At 39.0% G+C, this 21137-nt stretch overlaps 2 protein-coding genes and 1 pseudogene across 2 annotated transcripts; 2 read left to right on the forward strand and 1 right to left on the reverse strand.

The window, feature by feature from the left end:
• The first annotated feature begins 3021 nt into the window (after positions 1-3021).
• On the forward strand, positions 3022-3834 carry LOC139818228 (uncharacterized). Its single transcript, XM_071786843.1, has one exon. It carries the CDS (start codon positions 3022-3024, stop codon positions 3832-3834), a length of 813 nt encoding a protein of 270 aa, XP_071642944.1.
• Positions 3835-6949: 3115 nt separating this feature from the next.
• Positions 6950-11242, reverse strand: LOC139818229 (uncharacterized; annotated as a pseudogene).
• An 8674-nt stretch (positions 11243-19916) lies between these two features.
• Positions 19917-20451, forward strand: LOC139817134 (uncharacterized). Its single transcript, XM_071784964.1, has 2 exons — positions 19917-20204; positions 20310-20451. The coding sequence occupies exons 1-2, from the start codon at positions 19952-19954 to the stop codon at positions 20387-20389; spliced, it is 333 nt and encodes a 110-aa protein (XP_071641065.1). The 5' UTR covers positions 19917-19951; the 3' UTR covers positions 20390-20451.
• Positions 20452-21137: the final 686 nt, after the last annotated feature.

The following is a 21137-nucleotide window of genomic DNA, read 5'->3' on the forward strand; positions in this document are numbered from 1 at the left end:
TTTCCCCTTTTCCCTTCTCCTGATCTTCTCCAATTAATTCTATCAATCTTGCCGCTTTTCCTTCATCCCCCGCCATTTTCCTTCAGCTATACCTATCTACCCTGCTCTTCTATTTCTCTATGAGTTCTCCTTCTATGTTCGCACCTGCCTATGCCCCCACGCGTGTCGCCGCGACAGCGCAACTTCGTGACGTCCCCGTCTATACGCTCTGCCCCTCTCCTCTGTTTTATTCTATGCCTACCTATCTGCCCGTTGTTCTACCGTCACTTTTCCTTCCCCGTATCTAACCCTATCTTTTCCCTTTGACCTGCGCCCACTCCCACACTCTCTCACTCCTCTGCTTCTCTCTCTCACCCACTCACTGCCCTCTCACACACCCTCTCACACTCCTCTTTCTCCGATTTTCTTCCAGTCACTCACACACGTGTCACTCACGAAAGCGCCGGAAACGGAAGTCTACAGCAAAAGCAATGTTAACACTATATTACTTTTACTGCAATTGGCTATAATTATAAAAGCTAATTAGATTTATACGTATTATATTCTATATTATTATATAATCGTATAGTAACATTGTATGTTGTAATTGTAAAGATTTATCGAGACGTAGAGGAAGGAGTGGAATTCGCCGGCAACAAGAACGATTTATGCAGTTTTTATATCAATTGTCATTTGCACACTACAATTGGGGTAGAAGAAAAAAGTAATAAATGTGTATTTGAATATTAATATATAAAATACTTATATATATATATATATATATATATATATATATATAGTGTGACAGGAAAATTAGAATCCTTCCCCTCGACATCGATACTCGATGTAATAGTCGACCCGACGGGGCTACTGACTGTATATACATTTACCGACCGCATGTTTGCAACCCGCGCCGCGCGAGCGCCGGCCCTGTAAACCGCCGAGACGGAGAGCCAATAGCGTGGCTGCATGTGACGGAACATATCGAGCCGCAACGATTAGGATCGGAAGGGCGCGTGGTAGCGGAACGACCGAGAGACCTCGAGAACTCGTCCGTCGGTCTTCGGCGTGATTAGTCCAAACCCGCGATCAGCTGTCTGCCAGTTAAGCGTTATACTACGAGTATTCCGAGATTGTTTGCGCAGTATTGAACGACGTTGTATCGAGCATCCTCGACGAATATTTGTCAACGCAATATTGACGGCGTTATAATCAGGGTGAAAAGACCATGTGTATATGTATAATTTATTTAAAAAAAAAGAAAAACGAGATAGCACACAAAGGCGCTGGTGGTCAACACAGTTTTATTTAAAGAGAAGCCGATTAAGCAATGTGAACAACATCTGTTTACTAAATGATTTGTTAGCTGACAAAGAAAGTGGTCAATTCAGAAACTTCGTTAGAATGTCAGAAGATGATTTTATTTTTTTGAATGCCATCAAAGGCAAAATATCGAAAATACTGTAGATAATTTATTAACTGGTCTTCACTTTGTGTCGTACGCGGCTGTCCTCCGTACGCGTGCTTGAACACGTCCAAACTGAGCACGAATTGTCTTTGACGGACCGACAGCGTTCGGCTCGGTCCAGGGGGTCCAAGCTAACGTACACGAACTGGATCCCATGATTCGCTAAAAGCTTTCCCCCGGATTTGTAGATGGCGTTAGGTAGGCTACTACCACATACATATACATCACATCGATGAGCAACGGCCCTAGATACATCAAAGTATAATTGTGACTTTGAATGTGAAATTGCATGATTTAGCATATGCATACTATAATACACATAAGAGTTTTAATAAATAATAATGTATATATATTTTTTATTTTTATGTTGTTACATAAATATATTGTCTTTAAGGGGGTCATCCCGTGTGACGACCGTTTTTTAAGGTTTTTTTGCATTTTTTTGCGGCGAAATAAAAAAATACAGAGCTTCCAAATTTTTACTATATATTTATTACATCTTAAATTATATGTGTAAATTTTTTTATTTAAAAATATAGCGTCAATGGCGAGTTACATCACTGGAATGGCACTCATGTAAAAAAAAGCAGACAAACGGTGCCCACGATTCCGGCGGACTGGTTTATCTGAAATCAAAAAATCAAATTGCATTTTAATCTATAGGTGAATGGCTATCGTGGGAATTAGGATTTTTTGAAAATATTAAAAATTCAATTTTTCGCATGCTTTTAAAAATTATAACTCAAAATAGCATGATTTTTTGCGACTATTTTTTTATGCGGACAGAAAACGGTTAAATATTTTTTAAAAATTCTAGTTCCCACTCTCACGATAAGTTCATTTTATTTCAATTATCATAATATTGAATTAAATAAGTTCTCACTAAATACATTTACACATTTTTTGTATACTAAAACATACATTTATTTATAGATGTTCATTTATAGATGTTATGATAGTTCAATTTGTCATCGTTTAAATCATCGTTCTCACTAAATACATTTACACATATTTTTTGGCTGCATTTCATCGTAGTTGATTTTATTTCAATTATCATAATATCAAATACTGAATTTTTTAATTTTTCTCAGAAAATTTGCAAATATCGTTGATAATTATGCCTCCCAAACGTCAATCGATTGGTTGATCTACATCTCAGGCACGAAAGAAAAAGGCATTACGAGTTTCAGAAACAGACGAGCAACGGGAGGCAAGATTAGAAGCTCTTCGAGTACGAAATGCTCAAGCCCGTTCGAATGAAACAGGAGAGCAACGAGAATCAAGACTGGAAAAAAAAAATTCCGGAATAGGCAAAGTTCTTAAAAAAATGTAAACTTATCATATGGGACGAATGCACAATGGCTCATAAAAAAGCATTGGAAGCGCTTGATCGTACATTAAAAGATTTGAGGGGAAATGGACAGCCCTTCGGTGGAGCACTAATTTTATTGTCTGGTGATTTTCGACAAACTCTGCCAGTTATATCACGTTCAACCCCCGCTGATGAAATTAATGCATGTCTCAAATCATCAGTTTTATGGCGACATGTAAAGAAATTGACTTTAAAAATCAATATGCGTGTTCAATTACAAAATGATGCATCCGCCGAAGGTTTTGCAAAACAATTGTTGGATATTGGAAATGGGAAGATGGAAATTGATAGATCTACACAATGTATCACGTTGTCAACAAACTTTTGTAAGATGACATCAACCAAAGAAGAATTAATTCTAAAAGTTTTCCCAAATATCGCGTGTAATTACAAAAATCATCACTGGCTTAGTGCACGTGTAATATTAGCAGCTAGGAACAATGATGTAAATGCCATCAACTTTAGCATTCAAAACGGAATACCAGGCGAAACGACAACGTATAAGTCCATTGATACTGTAATGAATCAAAACGAGGTTGTCAATTACCCAACGGAATTCTTGAATTCATTAGATTTGCCTGGTATGCCACCGCACAGTTTAACATTGAAAATTGGCGTGCCTATCATTCTTCTCCGAAACATCAATCCACCAAGACTTTGCAACGGTACAAGACTTTCAATGAAAAAAATGATGAACAATGTCATTGAAGCTACAATTTTGAATGGGAAATTCAAGGGGGAAGATGTACTGTTGCCACGTATTCCAATGATCCCAACAGATATGCCATTTGAATTTAAACGTTTGCAGTTTTCGGTGCGACTCGCTTTTGCAATGACGATCAACAAAGCACAAGGACAATCGCTGCAAGTGTGTGGGCTATATTTGGAGAATCCGTGCTTCTCACATGGACAATTGTATGTGGGCTGCTCACGCGTCGGAAAACCTTATGATTTATTCGTTTACGCACCAAACGGAAAAACAAAAAATATCGTGTATCCTCAAGTACTCGATTAAATAAATAAAATTAGAAGGACAGTTTAAAATGTTTTCGGGATGAACATGAACACATTCAATAAAAAAGAAAAAATGTATATTAATTTTTCTAATTTCATTGAATTTCCGTATTTCTGAACTGATCTCGACGTAGAGCTTCTCGCGGTGAGAGTCGGACAACGGTAGAAATAATTTGTCGGGTAAAAAACGTAAACAGTTTCATAATTTTTAATAAATTTTGGAAATGATATTGATTGACCACACTCTAATCTCGGGCGAAGCCGAGACGGGGCATGCTAGTGTATTATAAAAAATTCATTTTTTGAATGTTTAAAAAAATTGTTAAAAATATTCAAAAAAGAAATGTGACAACTAAGGGTTAATATATCTATTTTTATATTGTCTCTAATATATCTATTTCCATATTTCTTGTAAATAAATATTAATTATTTAAATATATAATTTACTTTGTAATGCTTTTTTTTCTTTTCTACTGTACATTTTATTTATATTTGCTTAATCGGTCTAGAAATTATATTATGTTATTAATAATATAGGACAGATGTGACAAATCTGAATAGAATGTATAGTTTATCTTTTTAATTAGCATAATAAGCTGCTATGGAAGAATTATATATATATATAAACTTTTGATTCTTACGGTAAAGCGACACGTTAATTGGCTACCGCATCGCTTCTCGCCGCGCGGCAAGCGTTTCCGCGTCCTGTGGACAGAAGCCATAAGATCCGGCTACGAGTTTCCCCCCGCTTTTGTAGATGGCGCTAAAACCAGGCGTCCGCGTTTAGTACACGGTAGCTTGGAGCCCCTGGCTCGGTCCGAGGCCGTGCGGCGAATAATCCGAAGCAATCTGCCGCGGATTAACGTCCACACTTGTATGCTCATGCGGCCTCGACTTGCCTCATGCGCGTTTGTGCTCAAGTCTGTACCCGGCTTAAGGTGAGAGGCGTCCGCGACGGCGGCATGGCGAACCTCTTCGCCCTGGCGCTTCTCTGTATACTCCACGCCTCGTGTCTTGTGAACGGATTACTGAAAAGCTATTGCGATATATGCCCGGAAACCAATTACACCTGCGAAACCGATGGTTATTGTTTCGCTAGTACAAGCCTGAAAAACTACGTCATTACGTATGCTCAGAGTATCGTCGAGCGGCGATGACGCAACGTGGGTTACCTGGAAAATGGCCTTGACGATAGCACTACCAAATGGGCAGTACATAAACGTCAACAGTAGACCGGTTTCATATTCCCCATCAACGCAATACGAGGCTCTGCAAGATTCACAAAACCTAATTTTATACCCGTACTGTCGTCATCTATAATACTTTTGTTTCTATTAATACCCGTAATGTCATTATCTAAAATAATTTCTGCGTAGCCAGCGTTACTTTATATGGTTTTTTAAATAATTATTTGACTTATTGAAACCGTATTGCATCATCTATTATAGTTACATTCGCTAAATGTATGTAGTAGTAGTTGTAGTAATAGGAAAGAGGGTGGTTCCACTGGGGCCCCCGACGGCACCGAGATCTTACTGATCCTTTGTGATCCTTTTAAATGTAAGTAAGTTTTACATGAATATTAAATACATGTATTAAAAATATTTGTAAAAGTACAATTTAAGCGTCACTCTCCTCCAACTTTATCCCCTCTATCCATCTCTATCTCCGTTTCGACCATTTCGGGCCGCGTCGCTCGCGTGACTCGCTGTATTTGCAAGAAATTTGCTAAGGTCGAAGACATTCAGAACCGGGAATACAAACGGGCGTATAATAAGAATACTTAATAATCTAAATAAGTACATGTGATTGTGTATATTATGATACATATTTTTCTAAGACACAAATGAAGATATTTATTTTTAATCGAGCGAGTAAGCATAAGGCACACAAATTATTTAATAAAAATAATCGTATATATACTTTTTTAGTACATTATTATATCATCCTAATACGGATGATCCTACTACTAATGAAAATGAGAGTTCTTCAAGCGATGTTTCAGGTAACAATATTTTAATTAATTAATTATAATATATATTTTATTTGTCCTACAACTTCTCGTCCTGCAGTTGATCGTCCTACAACTTCTCGTTCTACAGTTGATCGTCCTATAAATTTTCGTCTTGCAATTGATCGTTCTACAACTTCTCGTCCTGCTGCCGATCATTCTACTATGATAAAGAATCTTAAATACTAAATAAATTATATACATGTATAATATAAATATAAATAATTTAATTATTGCAGTTAAATGTGGTTTAAAAAAGGTAATGATGAAGGACAGAGGCTTCCTCACCGATTTGGCGTATTTTTGTGCGTAAAACATGAATCTATAAGTTAAAATTGTCGCTCTCAATTAAGTACTAAAATTGATAACTGCGTGGTTAGAATGTCTGTCATACTGACATAATGTAGATACACATGATCATGCGTAGTAACGTAAAAGTGCATAAAATTACAGTAATAATCTATATATATAAAGGAAGATGTCCTGAGACTGACTGACTGACTCACTCACTCACTGACTCATCAACGCCCAGCCCAAACCCCTGAACCGAATTTTTACCAAAAGTATATGAAATAGGGGTAGAATTTTCCGGGGAGTGCCACTATGTGTATAGTTTTTTGTTACCGATTTTCTGGAAACAGATTTTTCTAATTCTTCTAATTTTTCGGGAAATAATTGATTAAATCTCAAAGAATTTGTTAGAAACGGGCAATAAACAGCGTGAAGAGATTGTGTAGGTGTAGACATCTGTGAGCATAGTGAATTTATAAGTGTCGATTCGGTAGAATGCTCATAGATGGCATCGGTGTTACAGTTCCCTAGGGTGTTTACGATAACTAATCGGATCGCTGATCGGACTGAGCAGTGGCACTCAACCGCTAGACTTCTAAATTTCCCCAGACTAATCCGGATCAGTGATCCCTGTCTCACAGCAGCACAGCACTGATCCCACATGGTGGAAGAAAGTTGACGGAGAAATTATAATTTTATTGAAAGGTAATTCCAGGTAATCCTTTTTATTTGTCATAAATAATTGTACGAAACATAAAATAAAGTTAGTAATAGTAATTTTAAATGTATTTATTTTAATATTTTTGGTCTAAACATTGGATTCCTTTTCATAAAATTAATCTATTCCAAAGTTTGAGGTTATATTGGAAAAGCGTAAAATTAATAAAAAAAAACATTTTATTAATTATTAGATAGATAAAAACTGATGACTGATGATTAATAATTGATGATTGATGATTGATGACTGATGATTGATCGATGACTGGACATCGCCTATAACGCATGAAGGTAGTTCGGAAGACACTATACTGTGGTAAGTTATAAATGTAGATAAAAATTATGCAATTTGTAATTATTCATGTTACAATATGAAAATAAGAATTTATTTATATCTTTGCAGAAAATATTGAATATATCCGTCGTGCACAGACACTCGGCGACGGTGTACAAACGAATGCGGAGCTGATCTGCGCGGTTTGCGACAAGACTGACAAGCTGTCGAGGTGCTCGCGTTGCTAAGTCGTCTTCTACTTTTCTTTGTTCGTAAAGTGTTTTGACCCATGTAGGTTTATCACTTCTTCGGCTATCACTTTCCTGATATTGCGTCCTGTGTTATAAGAAGTATTGGTCGCTGCTGCAGAGTTTTCGTCGGTAGAATCTCCAATTTCCTGTGTAGGTGGACTTGGTTGCCTTATTCTAAATCCATGTGTACTAGAAGCAACTGATGCAGGTGCTATTTCGGGTTTGGCATTAATGAAAGCGTCAAAGAGATCATAATATTCCCAAGATTCTGTAGCTCCACCAGTTTGATTATTAAGATCTCGAACATTTTTATATCTGCGCTTCAAATTCTTCCATTTAACAGAACATTCCTTCCTCTGTTACATTATATCCTCTTTCAATAAATTTATTTGCTATTCTTTTCCATACTTTTTTTTGCATACAATTTTTATTACTCAACATTCCCATATGATTTCTTACTTCTTCTATTAGAAGTTTTGTTGTTTGAACAGTCCACTGATATTTGTAGTTTCCTGTAAAAACAAAATTATACTACATTATACAATATACAGGATGTTTTGACATTTGCAAACCAAAATACTATAGCAAGAAAGTTCTCAAAATAGTTATTTGTAAATTTTTATTTCCAAAAGTTGTTCTTGAGATATAAGGGTTTAGTAATTAAGAGTCCTTAAGAAGGAGGAAAGGGGTTTTGTTATAAAGTAAGAAAGTGGGGTTGATTTATGTTGATAATATTAATAAAATAATAAATACAGAATATGATAAAATTTATATTTTTTATTTGTTTTATAAATTTTATATTATTTAAAAAAAAAATTATATTTTATTATAATATTTGTTATCTAATGAAATAAATATTAATTTAAAAAAATTTTTTTATATATATATATAAAGAAATTTTATTGAATATAATTTTTAATTCGATTTAATAGGTTTTTATTGGGAAGAAAAATGAATTTAGTTTTATTATTTTTGTCAGTTTTAACCATATTTATATCTGGGTTAATAGCTAATGTGGAAAATGACCTAAAAAAAATTATTGCTTTATCTACTTTGAGGCAGTTAGGGTTAATAATAATGATTTTAAGGTTGGGTATGAAGACTATTGCTTTTTATCATTTATTGACCCATGCTATTTTTAAATCTATGTTATTTATGTGCGCCGGTATTATTATCCATTCTATAATAAATAATCAAGATATTTGTTTATTCGGAAATTTGAGTAAAGTAATTCCTTTTACTGTAATAAGTTTTTTAATTTCAAGGTTGGCTTTATGTGGGTTTCCATTTATGGCAGGGTTTTATTCGAAGGATTTTATTATAGAAGATATATATATATATTGTTGCGCCCGTGCCGCGCGCTTCATGCGAGTCGCCCGGTAGTAAATGCCGCGCCGCGAATCGTCCTTAGTGACGCTTGTTTATGTGAATATTGATTTTCTCTGATGCTCAATTTATTATTGATTTTCCTACCCGATGTTCAGTTATACGAGATGTTCTGTTTATACCCGATGTTCAGATTTGCTCTGGGTCTCGTCTCGTTCGGACGTGTCAGCCCGAGCTCTTCTTTAATAACGGGAGATTAATAAAAGAGTTTCCTTTTCTAACAACGTGTCCTCTTTTTTTGTGAGAGTCCTGAGAAACGCGCCGCGAGTGAGTGAGTGAGTGTAAACGTGCGGCTGACGCTTGACGAGCGTAACATTTTAAAATTAATAACATAATAACATTTTAAAATGTTACGCTCGTCAAGCGTCAGCCGCACGTTTACACTCACTCACTCACTCGCGGCGCGTTTCTCAGGACTCTCACAAGAAAAGAGGACACGTTGTTAGAAAAGGAAACTCTTTTATTAATCTCCCGTTATTAAAGAAGAGCTCGGGCTGACACGTCCGAACGAGACGAGACCCAGAGCAAATCTGAACATCGGGTATAAACAGAACATCTCGTATAACTGAACATCTAGTAGGAAAATCAATAATAAATTGAGCATCAGAGAAAATCAATATTCACATAAACAAGCGTCACTAAGGACGATTCGCGGCGCGACATTTACTACCGGGCGACTCGCATGAAGCGCGCGGCACGGGCGCAACACTACCCCCCCTCTTCCAAGATTGTCGTCCCGACAATCCGGGAGGGTAGTCTCTTGCAGTCTAACTTCTGTTCCGTGGACCCCAGGGCACCCAATGGTTAACTTGTCCTACTTGAGCTGCTGCTCCAAGTTTCTGGACCCCATCTTTCCTGGTCCCCAGAAGCCATACAACAGGTCCCCGAACCGTTCCTCTTCCGGAGGGAGCTGGCCAGACTCCCCCCTCCGCCGGTTTCAGAAGACCCAGAAGAAGCTCTGCTCTCTTGATGTGCTCCCCCGCTGCCGATCTCCACGACGCCGTCCCACTAACTCTTCAGACAAGGGGGGGGGAAACTTGTGTGGACCCAGCGTCTTTTCAGACTCCCCAAGTCCCTGCCTCAGCATTTGCTCTACGTCCCACGGGAAAACCACAGCTCAAAAACCGTGGGCGAGGCAGTCTTCTTTAAAAAAAAAACAGAATTTCCCTGAGAAGTCTTCGGCCGATGTTCTGCCGCAGTACCTCCTTATCTTCTCACGTACCGCCAACTTCCTTTGGGAAAACAAACATTACGCACAGAAACAGAACATAATAACTGTTAAAAAAAAAATTAAAGAAATCGAACACATTTTTCATTTTATTTAAAGTTGAGCCCACCCCACCAAGCTCAACTAAACCGCGCCTCCCTTATTGGGGCATTCCGATCGAAAATGCCCAGTTTTACCGCAAGTCCAACACTCCTCCCGGGCGCCACCGGGATTTTTATTAAAATTTTTTTCATTTCTTTTAGAATCATCCCCCTAAAGAGTTTTCAGCGCCTTGGCCCTTTCAACGGCCACATTCAGGGAAGTTATTCCCTCCATCTGAAGCGCTCGCCGAATAAAATTATCCGCGACGGCAGTTATAAATTGTGCGCAAGCGATCTTGTCGCGTAATTCGAACGGAGACTCGGGGTATGCCAGACGCGACAATTTATCGATCTCAGAGCCGAGTGTCGCCAAATCCTCCCCGAATTTCTGTTTACGATTCGTAAACGCGGCGTAGCTATTCTGCAATTGCCGCCCCTCCCCGAAACGCAATTCAAGTTTTGCTTTCAATTCCGCGAAGTCCAAACGCTCGACATCTTGTACCGTTTCCAACACCGAACGCGCTTTTCCCCTCAAGCTTGACGCCAGCGCGATCGTTTTCGTCGCGTCGTCCCAATGATTTGCTCGCGCGATCAAATTTAATTGCGAAAAATATTCATTTAAAGAAACCGTCCCATCGTACGTGTCGGGTTTTAACTTATACCCGAGCTCTGCACTCGCAACCGTGACACTTTCGTTCGCGCGCACAGACCGCACTTGTGCGCCGCACGCGTCTGCGATTCTCTCTCTCGCGTGCGCGTCTCGCGTTTCCGCGCCGCTCATGATCGCAGTTCTCTCGCCCGCGTGTGCGTCTCGCGTCTCCGCGCCGAGGCCGTCCGCAACTCGCGTCGCCGCGCCATCCGCGACCGCGCCCCCCTCGCGAGCGTTCCGCGCCCTTGCGAAATTCGCGTCACGCGCCCCCGAGTCCCCGGCCGCTTCATTATTGGAAAGACTTAGCTGTGTCTGCGCGCCGGAGTTCATCCCACGGAGACGGCAGAGCTCCTCCTCCTGGCGGCGGAACGTCTCCGCATAATCGCGCTCCCTACGTGCGTGTTCTTCGCGCATCTGGCGGATCTCCTGTATGATGGCCTGGAGAGTCACAACTTCCGCCGACGTCTCCGTAGCGCCCGACTGCGGAGTCGCTTCCCTCAGCCGTTTCCTTGTGCTGGACATGGCCGTCGTATCGTCGCTCGTCGCTCGTATCTCTCGCTCGTCCGGTCCCGGACGAGCCCCCAAAATGTTACGCTCGTCAAGCGTCAGCCGCACGTTTACACTCACTCACTCACTCGCGGCGCGTTTCTCAGGACTCTCACAAGAAAAGAGGACACGTTGTTAGAAAAGGAAACTCTTTTATTAATCTCCCGTTATTAAAGAAGAGCTCGGGCTGACACGTCCGAACGAGACGAGACCCAGAGCAAATCTGAACATCGGGTATAAACAGAACATCTGGTATAACTGAACATCTAGTAGGAAAATCAATAATAAATTGAGCATCAGAGAAAATCAATATTCACATAAACAAGCGTCACTAAGGACGATTCGCGGCGCGACATTTACTACCGGGCGACTCGCATGAAGCGCGCGGCACGGGCGCAAAATGTTACGCTCGTCAAGCGTCAGCCATATATATATATATATATATATATATATATATATATATATATATATTGTGACGTGACAAGTCGCGTCTCCTTCCCGGACGGGCTCGGCCGAGGGGAATTGCCTCCTCGTTAGAGCGAGAGGAGGGCGGTTGCGCTGTTAAGTTTTTAAGGGATTGCCGGTGGTGGCCGGACTCCATCTGTAACGGCCGGGGGCCGCAACGAGGAAGGGCAGAGGATTAAGGAGACGGCCAGGGGACATGGCTGAAAGTCGGATCGCCCGGGCCTCCCCGCAAGTGCATGAGCGTCGCCGGCCGGAGTTCACTCCACACTCGATCGTAACAGCGGCCGGATAACGATCTGGAAGACCCCGGGACACCACCGAGCGAAACGCCAGTCAGGCCAGGGTGCCGAGGAGCGGCCCAGGGAAAGGCACAGCCCTGGGGCCGTCGCCCCGAGGGGATGCCGGCGGACGGGGCCGAGGCCCGGTCAGCCTGACCCCGAACGCCGACTCGATCATCGCGGCCCGGACAGCCGGTTGATTCGAACAGCCCGCGCCGAATCGGAGGTAGTTGGAGCGGCGCCGCCGGAAGGGGAGGCGCGCGAGAGGCTGAGGCGCCGAGGAGAGCGCCCTAGAATTGGAGTGGCGCCCCTGGAAGGAGCGGCGCACGTGCGGCCTAGGCGCAGGAGCGCTAGGATCGGCAATCCGGTCGAGCGACACGCTACAGCGCAGGCGCGGGAAACCGGCGCGATCCCGGCAGGCCGTCGTTTCCGACACTGTCGTGCCGGCTAAAGAACAGGAAGCATCTCCCGGATCCCGAGCTGCCCGGACTACCGAAGGGACAACGACGCATTGTAAGGTCACCACTCTGGCGTCCCCGCGTTAAGAAAAAGAGGGTTCGCTCGAGGCACTGGCCCATGGCACGCATCGGTTACCTGAGCGCCGCAGGATTACCTGTGGACTGCGAGACGAGCGCGTGCGGTACCTTGCGCTCGCATTAAGATAGAGTCGGGTGGAAATCGTGCCAGGGCCTTGCCGAGAGTGAGCTCTCCAGTGCGTAGAGACCAATTGTGCCCTCCCCGCGAGCACCGCCACGGCCGACAGTCGCGTGGCGTTGAGATATGTGAATCGGATTAATCGGGTCGAATTGTGTAGCGTCTCGTTGCGTGAATGTAAGTAATCGTGTCGCGTTTCATGGTGTTCATCGTAATCGTGTCGCGTTTCATTTTGTAAGTAATCGTGTCGCGTTTCATGGTGTTCATCGTAATCGTGTCGCGTTTCATTTTCATTGTATTAGGGTTTATGTTCGGAATCGTGTCGCGTATTGGCCATATTATTGAGAGTGATGCCTTGCGTGGCGATAACGGGAGCGAGTTGTGCGGGTAACGGCGAGCCGCGAGTGGTCATGTAATTTGAAGGGCACTCGCCCTCGTATTTGAGTAACGTATCCGGGCCCTCGAGGACGGCGAATATTTTGTTTGGCGGGACGGAAAGATCGACGGGATCGGCGCGGGGCCACGGAATCTCCGTGCTTGCGAGAGAATTCGGGATTCGCATGGCAAGCCGCGGGATCGTCCGCGATACGAGTCCTTATTTCGTGTTCGGGGGCAATCGCCGGCCAGCGTGGTCGACTCGGCGAGATCGCCCATAATTTTGCGTCGTGCGGAATCGAGGTGGCCCGGGTGCGCGTTGAAGGAGCAACCGAAGGTGCGGCGAGTCGGTTCGTCGGCCTCGTGGCGTAAGTTCGTTGGGAGTTCGAAGCCAGGTACCGCGATACCTGAATCGTAATTATGTTAAGCTTTCGTGTGTTCGTCTGCGTTTATCTGTTGCGTTGATCCAATCTACAGTGTGAAAGATTCGACATTACCGCGTGCACTTATTGCGTTATTGCGGCATTCGTGCGTCAGCCTATCCGACATTTTTGCGGTAATACGAGAAACTCAGACCGATTATACCTATTGATATTATCTGACCAAATATATTCTGTTATTATTATTCAGTCTTTTGTGTGTGTGATTGATTGCGTGACGCCTCTCGCCGAATTCCCTGAAAGAGCCCTACGCCCTGAAGTATTGCCGGGAATATCGCGTTAGATATTATAGTGTACGGTGGTGCGATCCGTCGCACCTGGCGCCCAATCTTTGGTGTCGGAATTAGTTACGCGTGCTGCCAATCCACGATACCACCGGATTGCGAGACCGGGGGAAAAAGCGTCGCAATATATATATATATATGTATATATAGATGGAGTATAAAAATACTAACCACTTGTTTTTTTAGCAGATTTTATGTTTTCTTTTTCTTCTTCTCTTTCTTCTATTTCTACTTCTACATTAATCAAAGAATCTTCCATATTTGATGCTTCATCCACAGGCAATACTGAAAGTATATTGTATTAATAAAGAACAAGATAACTAAATAATAATCAAAGTTAATACAAATAAGTTTCTTCTTACTTTGATTATTGGCATCTTGGGCACTAGATGAATCAATGCCATGATTGTTAATTGCTTCAACGGATGGCCTTCCGCCAAGAAGTTTGTCCATCGCATCATAAAATTTAAAACTCATACGGGCGGCACCGCTAACGCTGTTACTTCGTTTACATTTAAAGTATGCCTCTTTTAAATGCTTTAATTTGGTTTTCATTTGTGCGCCAGTTTTAATAAAACCCATTTCTTTCATATTCGGTTCTAGTAATTTGTATATATCGATATGCTTATGGCGATTTCCGTCCATTAATTGAATTATTCGTTTTTCGATGCATAATTCAATGAATATCTGTGTTTCGATGTCTGTCCAGTTCAATCCTTTAACTTTCGTTCTTTTCGATGACTGATTTAAAGTTTTATCTCCAATCATCCCATCATCATCACATAATTCAGAAACAGGAACAAGGGCAGGAACAGGAACAGGGGCAAAAACAGGAGGAACAGTGGCAGGAACAGGAACAGGGGCAAAAACAGGAGGAACAGTGGCAGGAACAGGAACAGGGGCAGGAACAGGAATAGGGGCAAAAACAGGAGGAACAATGGCAGGAACAGGAACAGGGGCAAGAACAGGAACAAGAACAGGAACAGCAGCAGTTGCTGAACAAGAACTTTTCAAAAAACTTTTTGAACACGACTTTTTATTCATTTTTTAAATATATAAATCGCTTGACGGCTCTTGTCACTCTTGTCACTCTTGAAACTGCAGCAAATCCGAACAAGCAAATAAAGCTTTTAGGACGTGTTGCGCGTTTACACCGCAAATGATAACGGCCTATTTCAGGTCGGGTCACTAAAATACGATGCCTGACTTGAAGCCAGGTCCGGTCGCCTATCAACTGTTTACAGCAGGCGGGCTAAATAATTTAGGTCGAATTTGAGGTACAGGCCGCGGTCTAATTTCAGGGTGTAAACGTAGCCAGTGCCGCCAGAAAATGAGACGCGGCCCGGTCGTCATGGAGATGGAGGGGATACTCACACAAAACACGAGCCACGTCCGTGTGCGCTCAGCGTTTCGGTTGACTTCGGCTGAATAAAAGAAAGCAGACATATGATCTTCTGCCCTTCTTCCTCCCGCTCGATCCGTACCATAACTCGGGTGTCCGCATTTCGTTTTACCACGCAGTCCACGCACTGACAATGTTATATGTATATGTACATACAATTTGTAATACTAAAATGAATTAAAATATTAAAATATTAAATATTAAATAAAAATAAATAATGTAACGATACACGATAATAACGTACCTACGATGATTCTTTCGCGTAAACGGGATTTTGTAGTAACTTACGATAATTCACTCCGCGCGTAAATGAGTGAATTATCGTAAGTTACTACAGAAGTAACGCTCGCGTAAACACAGTATATTTCTATTTTTATATTTAATTTAATATTTTTGTTATACAAGTAGAAATGGCATAGCAATTTACATTTTTGCAACCAGTATTTTTTTTACTTTCCTGAAAGCGAGCATCATGTATAATTGTGCAGATATGCGACCAATATATACCAATATATACCAATATATTTATATTCTTCAAAATTATTTATTTAAATAATACACGTTTATTATACATTACCGTTATGTGAGTTATTGTATTATTATGATAAACTCATTTATATATGCTAGTAAAGACATATTAAAGTAAATGGAACATAATAAATAACACTTAATATCTATTAATAAATAATAATAAAATTCATGATTCATTCATAGTATAATGAATAAATGAACGAACATGTCCTTCGATATTACATATATTAAAGCACAATTTGCGTGCTTAAGGAACAACACAATCGCAATTCACAATTTTCTAAATTGCACATCTTTACTTGCAGATCAGTACCGCCGGCATTTGCGTTACCCGATGTGCACCATGGGGAGGTTGCTCGGTCGGATTTTGCACATCATGCCCCAGCGAGAAATGATTAGACGTCGATTAGATGGGGCATTTCTCGCTGGGGATGTCTCTTACAGACATGATGTCTTTTACAGACATTTTGTACATAATCGTTTTTTATGTCTCTATACCTTTGTGTCCACGATACTAGAAATCGCTCCGAGATCTCGGATGGAGAGAGAATTGACTAATCGCATTGGTCAATTGACCGAATTGTTTAAATATGATTTGTTAAATCTTTTTCTGTCCGAGATCTCGGAGTGATTTTTAGCATCGTGGTTACAAGATTTACAGACGTGGTGTTTTTTATAGACGATGTCTTTAAAAGATACTTTACACGGCGCTGCTTTTATTTGCATTTGCTTTTATAGACATTATTGCATATCATTAAATGAAGAAAGATCACCAATATTGTCATCATCTGCAGGATATAATGTTAGACTACTTTTTTGCTTAGTAGGATGCTTAGCATATAATTTATTAGATGACATGAGAGATAAATAATTGTCATCAATTTTCATGTTTAAAATATTTTCCCCTCTGGCATGTAATGCTGATTTAACGACGCAAATAGCATTTACAGAAACTGATGACAGACTATTTCGTTTTTTCGTTTTTACATCTGGCAGATATAAAAATATTCTTTCTGAATCAGCATTCGAGTTAGGAAGTGATCGAATTGCATTTAGAAGAGATCTTAAATTAGGATATTTAATGTCGTTATTCTGACATTGCAAAATTTGCTTCCACATTTCATCAAAATTTAATTCTTTTAAATTTTGTTTTTCTGCTACAGTAAAATCTAAATGCAATGTTGACCATTCTTTCTTTAAACAGTCTTCATCAAAACCGCCAATAGTTTTAACGATAAAGGAAATATCATTGAATGACGTTTCTCTATCGATATCAAATAAAGCTGTATGCGATTTGAAAACTTTTAATTTAGACAAAAATTTGTCATTGACTGGTAATCTTTTACAAATTTGCTCGGCAGCAGTTATGTAAAATTGTAAACAATTTTCTCGAATATTTATAACTGCGCCTGTATGTCCTTCAATCATTAATTGACTGAAATATTCTTCGCATTGCGATCCTAAATTAATTTCAATCAAAGATTTATGATTTTTATTTTGTGAGAAATTAATTTCAGGCAAATATTTCAAAAGTTCTGGTTTTAAAAATTTTTTACAGATATCAATAAGGAAATCAATTACTTTCGACTGCAACAAATGAATCCTTGTTTCTTTAACTTGAAAAAATGCATTAAAGACATTAAAAAATTGTAATATACATATATTTTAAGAATAATAAATATGCTTTCATGTCTATGTTCTGCATTACAGATAAAAGATATTCCCCCGATTCTGTCTTTTCACGTACAACCATTTCATTCAAAAAATATTTAATAGTATCCCAATATTCAAGAATTTGTTCAACACATGAGTGGCGAGAAAGCCACCGCGTTTTTGCTAATTTTAAAATTTTATGATTTGTTTCTTGAAAACATTCACAAAATTCGCGAAAAATGGCTGTACGCTTCGGACTACTATTTATATATGTTACAATCTTTCTTAAAAATTTGTCGCAAACTGGAGGTATTTTTTCACATGCGGCATGCGCAATTAATGTAGCGGAATGGCATGGACATAAAAGCGTTAATGCATTTTTACACATTTCAAGTTTTTTTTTAAATGATAAATGTTTCCCTGTCATGACAGAAGCATTATCGCATGACAAAGCAATAATATTTTCAAATGGTATTTGTAGTTTCAACATTTCTTGTTTAAAGGTATTAAATAATTTTTCTGCACTGCAATCTCTCGCATCGACATCAATCAACTTTACTAATTGTGAATATCTAATGTTTGAGGATTAACATATCGTACATGAAACGTCATCCATTTTTCATTTGTAATATGTGTGTCTGATGTTTCATCAATAAAAATTGAAAATTTAGTATTTTGAATATTTTTGACTACACGATTAGTCTCAACTGGGCACAAAACATTCGAAATTATATTCGTACACTTTGTTCGACCCATACACATACTTTCTAAAATCTCTCTACAATCCTCATCTTTCGCTAAGTCTTTAAACAAATTGAGAATTATTTCTGCAGATGCAAACAAAATATTTCTTTCAATCATTACGGCGGCATATCGAATTTCAAATGACATTTTTTTCTTTTTAAACGGCAAAAATGTTTCGTTTTGCGCATTTAAATTTATATTCGACGAACTACTTTCTGTATTACATTTTTCCAAATTTTTTAAATGCATCTTAGAATCTGCATGACGATAGATTTGAGATAAACCACCAACAATAGATTTATTACAAATTGAACAAGCAAATAAATTTTCTTTATGTGGCACTTCAAGTAACCACAGCTTAAATTGTTCAATCTGTAACCATTCTTGTTTAAATCGTCGTTTACCCGCTGCTTTATTTAGAGTACTCGAGTTTACATCATTATCATTATTATTGAATAATGATGTACTTTTTGTGATATTATTTTTATGACATGCAGATTCCGCATGTCTTAAAACATGTGATGAACTGCACGGGAAATTATTATTGCATACAGTGCAATGAAAAAGACTATCATCAAATGATACTTTGCGTATCCAAGATTTAAATCGATCATCAGTTAGCCAATTTTTAGAAAAAATTCGTTTACATTTCTTTTTCAATTGATCACACGTTTCCATATTAATAATTAAATAATTAAATAATTAAATAATAATAATAAAATTAACTTTTATTATTTGAAATTCTTTAAATTTTTAATACGCAATTTTTCATATGACTCACCACACGTCGAGTTGTCACATGAATCGCCACTTGAGTCACTAGCAGTGTCACCACACAAGTAATTATATTAATACAATAACGCAAATCCTCACAAGTCAAAGAACAATCAAGAATAATCAAGAAGAGAAGAACAATCAGGAACAATCAGTCAAAAACAATCTTCATCAAACTTTTATAAAAGCTCAATTCGTGAACTTTTATAAGAATACGAAGAATGCTCAGATTCGAAATAAAAGTCACAGCGTTTTTTTTTCTTCACCTATGCACACAAAGACGCCTTATTTATTCGTGTCGGCTTGTCAGCTGTCATTACACGAATAGGCGTTTTTTATTTGTTACATAGGTGGAAGAAGAAAAACGCCGTGACTCGTTTAGATGACATCTCTGTTTCAAAGAAAATTAAAGAACCTTAAAATGTCAAGTAAGTATTATACATTATTTATCATTAACTCACTCACTCATATTACGTTTACGCAAGCGTTACTTCTGTAGTAACTTACGATAATTCACTCGTTTACGCGGAGTAAATTATCGTAAGTTACTACAAAATCCCGTTTACGCGAAGGAATTATTGTAAGTTACTACAGAAGTAACGCTCGCGTAAACGTGTAGAGTGTCATTGAATGACACTCTATACAATAAGAAAATTACATCACACGCACTCCAATATTAGTTAACCCTTAAAGTGTATACGTTTTTTTTAGTATCTTCTAAGTGTATACGTGGATCTGTCACATTCAACGCTATTTTCCCTACCTTAAAGTATTTTAAAAAATCTAAAAAAATTCATGAAACATCTGTCTACATTGTAGTTGATGATTTTATAGTTATTTTGATAAACATCGGTTACAAACATCAGTTACAAGCAGATATCACTTTGGCTCGGACGCCGTAGACCCACATATACATGTTAAGGGTTAATTTAATTTAATTATATTACAGATTTCATTGTTATTATCTTCTTTCAGCTGAAGAGAAAGGAAATCTTGATGAAGATCAAGACATGTTTGACGACGATGACGAGAGTTCTGCAAAAAGTTCTGCTCCACCCTGCTACACCCTAAAGCAACTGCAAATAATGACGCAGCAATTGCTGCACCAGCAGAAGCAGCTGCATATCCAGCAGCAGAAGCAGCAGCAGCAGCAGCAGCAAAAAGAGCAATCGCTGTCGCTGCAAATTAAGCAGCTGCAACTGGAATTGCAGCGCCAGCAGAAGCAACTGCAGCTACAGAAACCGCAGCAACCGCAGCCGCAGCCGCAACCGGGACAGGAACAGCCGGAGCAGCAGCTGCAACAGCCACCGCAGCAAGAGCAGCAACAAGATAAAAAGAGTACGTATTTCTTTTTATATTAATAGTATCATATTCATCTATTATTTTTCCTGATTAATTACATACACATATTCCGTTTACAATATATTCCTTAATTTTTTTTAGGACTCCGACAAGGAATGGGACGTGGGCGAGCGCGCGCGCGCTGGTATTCTCAGCGGGGACGTGGCCGCCCCTGGGGATAAGGCCGCGCTTATATAATAAAAAATTATTATATAAATTAAAAAAATATTATTATTATTAATATTATTTTTCTCATTCGCACTACTTTTAGCTTTAATTTGCGTGTTTGATTATTAACTTTTGTCAATTTGTTCGTTAGTTATAATTTTTTAAATAAAACGAGTCGTAACGTGTGTTTGTCAATATATAATTGTTGTAAAGAAATATTTAAATAAATAATTTCCAAATGTTTTTTACATTCATTTTTAGTCGAAGGTATAAAGATATTATAATAATTTTTGGAGAATTTTTCAAAGCTATTAACATTTTGAAAAACGCGTGGGACTCGAAAGTGCATGGTTGGAAGATTGATGTGCCAGAAAAAACGTTGGAGGGATGAGTGTTAATATTAAATTATATTATGTAATGATATACGAATCTTTTATATTAATATTTATAATATATCAATTGTTGTTGCGTTGTTTTTAATATTTACTAGTTAATAAATAATTTCAAATTTTTGAACACTAAAATTGTTAATTTTGTTTTAAATTTAAAAAATTTGGTTATGCATTTGCTTTCTAATTTCTTTTATGTACCTTAACTTTTAACTTTTAACTTTTATGTATTTAACTTTTTGATTTTTTTTAAATCTTATTTATAAAAAACATATGTCTGTAAGAGATATAATATAATGTTTATGTAAAAGACTTATTCATATCTGTAAGAGACATCATGATGTGCAAAATCCGATCGAGCAACCCGTGGTGC

The sequence above is a fragment of the Temnothorax longispinosus genome, chromosome 8 (assembly GCF_030848805.1).
Source record: "Temnothorax longispinosus isolate EJ_2023e chromosome 8, Tlon_JGU_v1, whole genome shotgun sequence".
NCBI lineage: Eukaryota > Metazoa > Arthropoda > Insecta > Hymenoptera > Formicidae > Temnothorax > Temnothorax longispinosus.